Source organism: Apium graveolens, chromosome 4, assembly GCF_009905375.1.
Source record: "Apium graveolens cultivar Ventura chromosome 4, ASM990537v1, whole genome shotgun sequence".
Lineage (NCBI taxonomy): Eukaryota > Viridiplantae > Streptophyta > Magnoliopsida > Apiales > Apiaceae > Apium > Apium graveolens.
The window spans coordinates 315,414,619-315,423,393 of NC_133650.1; the positions used below are offsets into that span (position 1 = coordinate 315,414,619).

The window sequence follows — 8,775 nt, forward strand, 5'->3', positions numbered from 1 at the left end:
TATAATATGAATTACGTAATGCATTACAAATCGATTCATATCATATTATAATAAAATATATAACATTAAAATGTATAATATGCATTATGTATAATATGAATTCTCAGTTTTCTTATGTCGTTTATAGTCTGCCCTATGTGTGGATGTCATACTTAAAATCAAGTTAGACTTCTAAAATAAATATTAGGCTTATAAAATAAATATAAGCCTTATACTGAATTTTTTAGTGACATACCAGGTGGTTTTAAATGGATAGGTCTTGGATAAAAGCCGATAGGGATTCTCTACAGTATGAAATTGGTGTTGAAAACTTCTTGATATTTGCCGAGGAAAATGCTAAAAACCCCAAGAAAATTCCTTGTCCTTGTGCACACTGCTCTAACTTCAAAAAGTTTTCTGTGAATATAATCAGAGGTCATCTTTATGAATCAGGGTTTAGTTTAGGATATTCTGATTGGATTTGGCATGGAGAAAACCATGATAATAGTACTAGGTCATCTGTTGGTAGTACTTGTCCTCCCTCGAAGCCCATACCAATTTCAGAAACATTTAACGTGTGTGAAGCAGCCTATAGTAGGGAAGATTGCGATAAAGAGTCAGATAACTTTAAGAGGTTTGTTGCCGATGCAGAACAACCTCTGTTTGAGGGAAGTGAGTGTACTAAACTGGAGTCGGTCTTAAAATTACATAATTGGAAGGCTAGGTTTGGAGTTTCCGATAAAGCTTTTACTGATCTGCTTCAATCAATTGGATCAATTCTTCCTAAAGATAATCTGCTTCCGTCTAATATGTATGAAGCCAAGAAAACATTGACTGATTTAGGCCTCGAGTATATTAAATTCCACGCTTGTCCAAATGACTGCGTATTATACAGGGGTCCAATTCTCGAGTCTTCTTCCGAGTGTCCCAAATGCCATCTCTCTCGCTGGAAAGTTGGGAAAGATGGTCAAGTTAGGGTAAATGTGCCAGCTAAGGTTATGTGGTATTTTCCGATAATCCCCAGATTTAAAAGAATGTTTAAATCTTCATCTACTGCTGAATTAATGAGTTGGCATGCAAATAATCGATCCAAAGATGGAAAGATGCGTCACCCCTCTGATTCTCCTTCTTGGAGAAATGTAGATTGTAGGTGGCCTGAGTTTGGTAGCGAGGCAAGAAATATACGTTTAGGATTAGCGGCCGATGGTATAAATCCACACAACAATGGATTAAATAATCGGTACAGCTGCTGGCCAGTTATGTTAGTAACATATAATCTTCCTCCATGGTTATGCATGAAGAGGAAGTTTATGATGTTAACAACATTAATTTCAGGCCCACAAGAGCCTGGTAATGATATTGACGTATATCTCCAGCCACTGATCGACGATTTAAAAAAATTGTGGGAGGAAGGTGAACCAAACGTGTACGATGCCCATACCAAATCCTTTTTCACTCTAAAGGCAATCTTGATGTGGACAATAAATGACTTTCCGGGATATGGAAATTTGTCGGGGTACGTTAATAAGGGTTATAGGGCATGTCCAGTATGCGGTGATCAGACCGTGGCTAAATATCTAAGTCGTAGTAGAAAAATGAGCTACCAAGGACATCGTCGGTATTTAGATCTTTATCATCCGTATAGGAGACAAAGGACAGCTTTTAATGGAGAACAAGAATTTGGTTGTGCACCTGAACCACTTAGCGGAGAGGAAGTGTTGGGGCAACAACAGCAACTTAGGTTCAGTTTTGGAAAAGGGGGGAAGCCAAAAAAGGTGGAGTCTCCATGGAAAAAACAGTCAGTTTTTTTTGAGTTAGAGTATTGGAAGTTTCACCATGTTCGACATTGTTTAAATGTCATGCACGTCGAAAAGAACGTGTGTGATAATATAATTGGGACACTTCTACACATGAAATTCAAGAGTAAAGACAGCCTTGCCTCGCGTCTTGATTTGGTTGACATGGGAATGCGGCCTGATTTAGCTCCAGAAGTAGGTGAGAAAAGAACATACCTACCTCCTGCCCCTTATACTCTCTCCCGGAAAGAAAAACAAATAATATTGGCATCATTGTACGACATGAAACTTCCATACGGACATGCTTCAAATATAAGAAATTGTGTATCGATGATTGATATGAAGTTGTATGGTTTAAAGTCCCATGACTGCCATATCCTTCTCCAACAACTACTACCTGTTTGCATTCGTTCAGTGCTTCCGAAAAATGTTAGGGTTAGTATCATAAGATTGTGTTTTTTCTTCAACTCTCTGTGCAACAAAGTTGTAGATGTGTCAAAGTTGAATAAATTACAAGCAGATGTGATATTGACCCTGTGTGAGTTAGAGAAGATATTCCCTCCGTCATTTTTTGATGTTATGATACATCTTATGGTCCACCTAGTAAGGGAACTGCGATTATGTGGACCGGTTTTTTATAGATGGATGTTTCCATTTGAACGCTTTAATAAAATATTGAAGAGTTATGTAAGAAACCGATTATATCCAGAAGGTTCTATAGCTGAAGGTTACCTCAAAGAAGAGTCAATAGAATTTTGCAGTGAGTTCTATAGCGGGAGTAGTAGAACAACCGGTCTTCCGAAAGATGAAGAAAAAATTTCCGGTCCAATCGGTGGTGTGACTATGAAGTCAGTTGCGGAAAAAGAACGAGATGAGGCTCATCTTTCAGTTCTTCGTAATAATTCGGAAGTGGAACCATATGTTATGTAAGTAAAACATAAAAAGTATACATATAATTGTTAAAGTTGTATTTGGTATAGTTTAGTCGAATTTGATGTAAGTAATTTCAGGTTGCATAAAAAATATTTGGAAGAGATTTATCGAGGGAAAAAGAAGAGTGTACAGTGGCTATTGGGAGAGCACAATCGACAATTTGCCGATTGGTTTGAACAAAAAGTTGGTTTACATTATTTTTCCTTCTTTTTTATTTTTATATGTCGTGTTTTTAAATTTGTAGCCACTTATATGCATCAATAAATTATATGTAGGTCAGTACAGAAATGAGGGAGAATGCGGAAGCCGTATCTGAAACTATAAGATGGTTTGCTGGGAAACCTTCATTTTCAGTTTTGACTTACGAAAGTTATGCTGTTGAAGGGGTCTGATACCACACAAAGGATCGAGATAATGCAAGGGTAGTTCAGAATAGTGGTGTGTCATTAGTTGCAAGGACAGTCCAAGTCTCTAGTGCTAAGGACATGAATCCTATAGAGAGTGATTTAAAATTTTATGGGGTGATCAGGGAAATATGGGAATTAGACTACCACGCATTCAAGGCCCCTCTGTTTTTATGTACATGGGCAGCAAGTAACAAAGGTGTCAAGTCCGATGATCTTGGTTTCACCCTTGTCAACTTCAATCGACCAGTTCACAAAAAGGACAAATATGTCTCTGTTGACCAAGTCAACCAAGTATTTTATATTGAGGATCCAGTTGATGCTAATTGGTCCGTTGTGTTATCGGCGACAACTCGAGACTATCATGATGTTTACAATGAAGATGCTCCTGAAGACACCTCCTGGAACCCTCCCCCATTCTGTTCTAATATCCCTACATGTGACCCTGCTAAAATTGATGATGCAAGTGTTTGTAATAGAAGAGAAAATGTTGAGGGTATATGGGTCAAAAAGTTATAGGAGTCTAGCTATATATTCTCCTTATTTGTAATTTTTCTTGTTATTTGTAATTTTTCTTGTTATTTGTAATGTAGCTTGTGATCTCTGTTTTCTTGTAATTTTTCAATGTAGTTATAGAAGTCTATCTGTAATTTTTCTTGACAATTAAATGAGAATTTTGTTTAATTTTCTGCATATCTGTTAGACATTATACCATGAACTGTGTAGTTGTTCTAATCTGTTAAATATTAGTTAATTTTTTAGATTAGAGGAAGAGGAAAGAATGGCACCAAAAAAGCAAATGCGAAAGCAATCAGAAAAGACTGCATCACAGAATCTTAGCGGTGGAAGCCCCAAGCGGCTGGAGGATGTTCCGAACAATGATGAAAACAATGAAGGGCATGCATCGGAATCTCAACCGACTAACTCAGAACAGACAAATACTACAACTAATACTGCTACAAGGAAGTCTGGGGGTAAGCGAGGCGTATGCGCAATGTACAAAGTGATTGTCAAGAAAGCTCGCGGGAAGAAAGTTAAAGTCACTGCCAATGAATGGGGAATTCCTAATGGGGAAACTAGAGCCCGTTTGCAGTCTTACATTGGTATGTTGGCTAGGACTATGATTCCAATCGACATTCCTACGTGGCCAAATGTAGACCCTGAATTAAAATCAAAGCTTTGGTTAGATCTCCAGGTACTAGATCAATTGTAAAAAATTATTATCAAATATAGATCTTGAATATAAGTTTTTCCTGTTATGATTTTGTGAACTTGTGTTTTTTCAGGCTACCTTCAAAGTTAAACCAGAAATTGAAAACATGGTCCTAAAGTCAGCAGGCTCTAAATGGCGACAGTTTAAGACTGATTTGACGAGAAAGTATGTGCTACCATTTATTGGAGAAAAGAAGAAGCTGAGTAAGCCGCCAAGAGGCTATGGCTATGTTAGTAAGGCAACCTGGAAAAGGTTTGTGAGACAGAGGACTGATTCTAAGTGGAAGGTATGTTTTAATTCTGTAATATATGATTTGGTGATTTTTTTGCATCGTCTGTTGTAATTTTTGTAATCTTGTGACATGTTTTTAGGAAATTCATGACACACAAAGTGAAAGAGTGTCTAAGAGAAAATATCATCACCGGTTGTCAAGAAAGGGGTACATCGGTTTAAAAGAAGATGAGGTAAGAAAAGTTTATTTAATTGTATAACTGTATTTAATTTATAATAGGTCAGTCCATAATAAATTAGAGTCCTACATTTTTTAGCCCTGGAGTTATTTGTATTACTGTATTTTATTTTATTTGTAACAGATAAAAAAAGGAAGGTTGAATCCGGGAGAAGAACCGGATAGAGCGATTTTTTGGCAAAAGGCTCGTAAGCGGAAAAACGGACAAGAGGTCGAAGAGGTCGATGAAGATTTGGCTGTTGTATGCGATAAAATTGTAAGTTTTAATTTTGGTTAAATTACATTAAAGTAGGCGAATCAGTAAAATTAGGACGACATAAATCAGTAAAGTAGGCGAATCAGTATAAATAGGACCCCTGTCAATGTTTTAGTTAATTGGTCTTTAATTATACTGATTACAATTATGCGAAATAATTATTATTTATCTTTTATTGAAAACTAGTTAACTCCATTTTGGTTAATTTATTTTCTTGTTAACAGAACGCATTGTTGGAAAAAAAGAAGAAGGGTGAGATTCAGTTTTCTGGTGCTGAAGATGTTCTGACAACGGCTTTGGAGAGTCGTGAGCATTCTGGGAGGGTTCGGGCTGTTGGAGGGTACATCACTCCAAAACAATACTTTAATTTGCCAAGAGAGCCAAAGCTTCGAATCACAAAGGCAGAGTTGATGGCCCGTGATCGACAAAGGGATGAACTGCTTGAAAAAAAAAACGCAAGCTCTCGAGGCAGAGATTGATCGCTTGAAGTCAGTGATCGAAAGTGGAGGTACTTTTCACTCTCCAATGCCATCTGAAAAGGCAAGTTTCGATCCGGAAAAGGATAAAGAAATGAAGTCAAATCCACCACCTGCAAGAGGAGTTGTGTTGGTATATGAAGATGATGACTGTGTTTTTACAGATGGCCCAACTAGGCCTTCACCTCCTGGAAGTCACGTAAGTTATTTTAATTTTGTGAGCAACCTTGTCATTTATCTTACTAAGGTAAATCATTGTTACCTTAATTTTTTAATTTTGTTTATTTAAATATTATAGGCCCAACGATCTTGTGAGCTATCTGTCGAGAGACTTGAGAATAAGGTTGCATTTGGTATGGTATATCCTCGCGAGGATAATTTAACTGATTTGGTACATGGAGTTGATATACCAATTGGACATCAATGTGTCTCCGTTGATGGCCTCATAAAACCAGATGCCTTGCTTCCAGCTGAGACACGTGGTGATGACATGATGACTGTCCGCGATGCTCTAGGATCTTTTTTGGCATGGCCTGAGGAATTAATTAGCTACACAAATATTGCGGTATAATGAATAATATATATGTATAATATTGTCTGAATTTTGAAATTAAATTGTTCATTTCAAGATATTAAAAATTAAGTGGTATGTACATTTTATTTTGGTTTTATATTATCATCAGGTGCAGAAAAAAGAAAGGCCCCGAACAAGTGCTGAAAAAATAAAAAAGAATGACGGGTTGCAGGATTTGAAGGCACAATTTCTTCAAGCAAAGCCAGGTGCGAAAGTGCCAAAGGGCTTTAAGCTGTTGTATAAACATGCAACAACTTGGATGAAAACTACCGGGGTCAGTATCCAGGTTCGATGTGAGCCGAATGTGTTTGGACATGAAAAAACAATTTATTTATTGCATGAGAATGTTGTGTCTTTATTGGAGTTTGAAATGTTGGGCCAAGCAGTAGTTGCAAGTTACATGGCGTAAGTTACCTTTTTTTTCTTTTTAATGATCATTTTTTTTAATGTTTGTAATTTTCCAGAACTTGCATTTTAACATCAGCACTCTTTCGATAGGCACTTGCATTCTGAGATTAGTGAAATACCAGAACTGGCGGAGACATTTGCTTTTATTGACCCCGGATCCACATATCACGTGAATGCTGATTTTGAAGCATACATTTTAAACCGGTTGAGAGAGGGTAACCCAGATCGCCTATTCTTTCTTCCGCATAATCAGAAGTAAGTACTTATTGTAATACTGAAAATTAAAAACATGGATAGTACAGTAGAAATTTCTATGTGATGTGTCCTATCTGTCTTTGTTTTTTTATGAAAATAGTATGCATTGGATTTTGGTCGTTATCTGGGAAGGGGAAATATATATTCTGAATCCACTACCTCACCCGACACAATTTTCAGAACTAGAAAAGGCGTTATCAAGGTAAATTTTTATTAACGTAACAGTTTGGTATAATTGCATGTTCATTTCTGTACATTATATGAGATTTTATGTTTTTTATGCAGGGCTTTGAAAAGTTACAACTCTGAAACCGGCAGGGGCAACAAGATGGCCAAGGCAAAGTTTCTTAGTGTAAGTACAATAGATCGAGTACCTAATATTTGTGCTTAATATATATGATTTATTTGACATGCCTGATTTGTCTTTTAATTAATGAAATAGGGATCTCCCAAACAACCCGGTGGGATTGAATGTGCGTATGTAATAATGCGATACATGAAAGAAATTATCGATGATGACAAGTTGAATTTTGCTAAAAAGGTATTACCTTGACGCTTCCAGTTTGCTATATACTGAGATATGGTTACTTTTCGATATGGTTACTTTTCATTCATGTACTGAATTTTGTTTGTTTCGAATTTGTAGTGGTTGGCCAAGACTCGATCGTGTTACAGCATTGAACAGCTAGATGAAGTTCGCATTGAGGCTCTGTAGTTCATCCAAGAGCATATCTGATCAATTCTTGTACTCAAGGTCTTTTCTTTTGCGTAGTCGTACATTTGGTAATTTAGACGGTTCTGTGTAGTAAGAATGTAAGTGTATAAATACTGGGGTTGCTGTATAGGTTTGCAAATGCTGGGGGTTGTACATTTGGTAATGTAGATTCTGTAGTTTTTGAATGATTGATGCAGATGATGGGGTTGGTGTTGGTGATTTTTGGATGATTGATGCAGATGATGGGGTTGGTGTTGGTGGTTTTCGGATGATTGAATGGTTAAATGTATGAATGATTGACTGGTTAGATTTGTATGGATGCGTGTTTTCCAATGTTTTAGTTTTGGTTATGTAGTAAAGGACATCGGTTTTATTTATAACAAATGTCTATTAGTAACGAGTACATCGCTTTTTTAGAAAATTAGTGATGTAAAACTTTACACAATTTGGTCTATAAATTTCTTACACATCACTTTTAATTAAGAAAAGCTGATGTCAAAAAAGATAATGTACATCACTTTTAACCAAACAAAACTGATGTCAAAAAACGCAATGTACATCAGTTTAAGGGAAATAACTGATGTGAAAAACTAATATGTTCAAGTCTAAAGGATACATAGACATCACTTCATTCTAGAAAAAACTGATGTTTATACGCTTAATTAGACATCACCTTTTATTAAAGAAACAGATGTTTAATATGCCATTTTACATCACCTCTGTCAAAATTATCGATGTTTTTGTGACAAAAAACATAGCTCAATATATGTTTAATATGTTTTAATAGGTGTAATTTAGTTATTAAATAATTTTGTTATAGCATTTTTTGTGAAAAATCATCACATAGACATCAGTGTTTTTCACTAAAATCGATGTTTTTGTGACAAAAAACATAGCTCATGATATGTTTAACATGTTTAATTAGGTGTAATTTAGTTATTAAATAATTTACTTATAGCATTTTGTTTTAATAATCAACACATAGACATCTGTTTTTTAACTAAAATCGATGTATAATCCAGTATAGACATCGGGTATTCACCGATGTCTAGAATAGACATCACCGACATCAACATCGGTTGGGAAACAGCATAGACATCGGCCAAAAAGCGATGTCTATGGACTTTTTTCTTGTAGTGCTACCTGAGACGGATGCTGATGAAGAGATGATGAAGCTGTGTGCTCTTATGGTGAAAGGGATCACAAAGATTGCATACAGGAAGTTCAGGAAGGGAAAGAAGTTTTCCAGGAAATGCACAAGTTCTGATAAGAAGAATTTCAGAAGATCTGAGAGCAG

At 36.1% G+C, this 8,775-nt stretch overlaps 2 protein-coding genes across 2 annotated transcripts; both read left to right on the top strand.

The window, feature by feature from the left end:
* Positions 1 to 788: 788 nt before the first annotated feature.
* On the top strand, positions 789 to 3,100 carry LOC141720263 (uncharacterized). The gene is made up of 5 exons (XM_074522612.1): positions 789 to 1,185; positions 1,315 to 2,210; positions 2,457 to 2,701; positions 2,786 to 2,891; positions 2,984 to 3,100. Exons 1-5 carry the CDS (start codon positions 789 to 791, stop codon positions 3,098 to 3,100), a joined length of 1,761 nt encoding a protein of 586 aa, XP_074378713.1.
* A 2,355-nt stretch (positions 3,101 to 5,455) lies between these two features.
* Positions 5,456 to 7,666, top strand: LOC141720264 (uncharacterized). Its single transcript, XM_074522613.1, has 4 exons — positions 5,456 to 5,725; positions 5,825 to 6,091; positions 7,410 to 7,474; positions 7,609 to 7,666. Exons 1-4 carry the CDS (start codon positions 5,483 to 5,485, stop codon positions 7,664 to 7,666), a joined length of 633 nt encoding a protein of 210 aa, XP_074378714.1. The 5' UTR covers positions 5,456 to 5,482.
* The last annotated feature ends 1,109 nt before the right edge of the window (positions 7,667 to 8,775 follow it).

What these genes read in the sequence shown, in the direction of transcription:
- LOC141720263 (XM_074522612.1), top strand. Translation starts at nt 789, where the DNA reads ATGTATGAAGCCAAGAAAACATTGACTGATTTAGGCCTCGAGTATATT. An exon ending in TTTAGGATTAGCGGCCGATG is followed by an intron (nt 1,186 to 1,314) that starts GTATAAATCCAC and finishes CATTAATTTCAG; the next exon opens with GCCCACAAGAGCCTGGTAAT. An exon ending in CCGATTGGTTTGAACAAAAA is followed by an intron (nt 2,892 to 2,983) that starts GTTGGTTTACAT and finishes AATTATATGTAG; the next exon opens with GTCAGTACAGAAATGAGGGA.
- LOC141720264 (XM_074522613.1), top strand. Translation starts at nt 5,483, where the DNA reads ATGAACTGCTTGAAAAAAAAAACGCAAGCTCTCGAGGCAGAGATTGAT. An exon ending in TTAGCTACACAAATATTGCG is followed by an intron (nt 6,092 to 7,409) that starts GTATAATGAATA and finishes TCGAATTTGTAG; the next exon opens with TGGTTGGCCAAGACTCGATC. An exon ending in GAAGTTCGCATTGAGGCTCT is followed by an intron (nt 7,475 to 7,608) that starts GTAGTTCATCCA and finishes GTTGCTGTATAG; the next exon opens with GTTTGCAAATGCTGGGGGTT.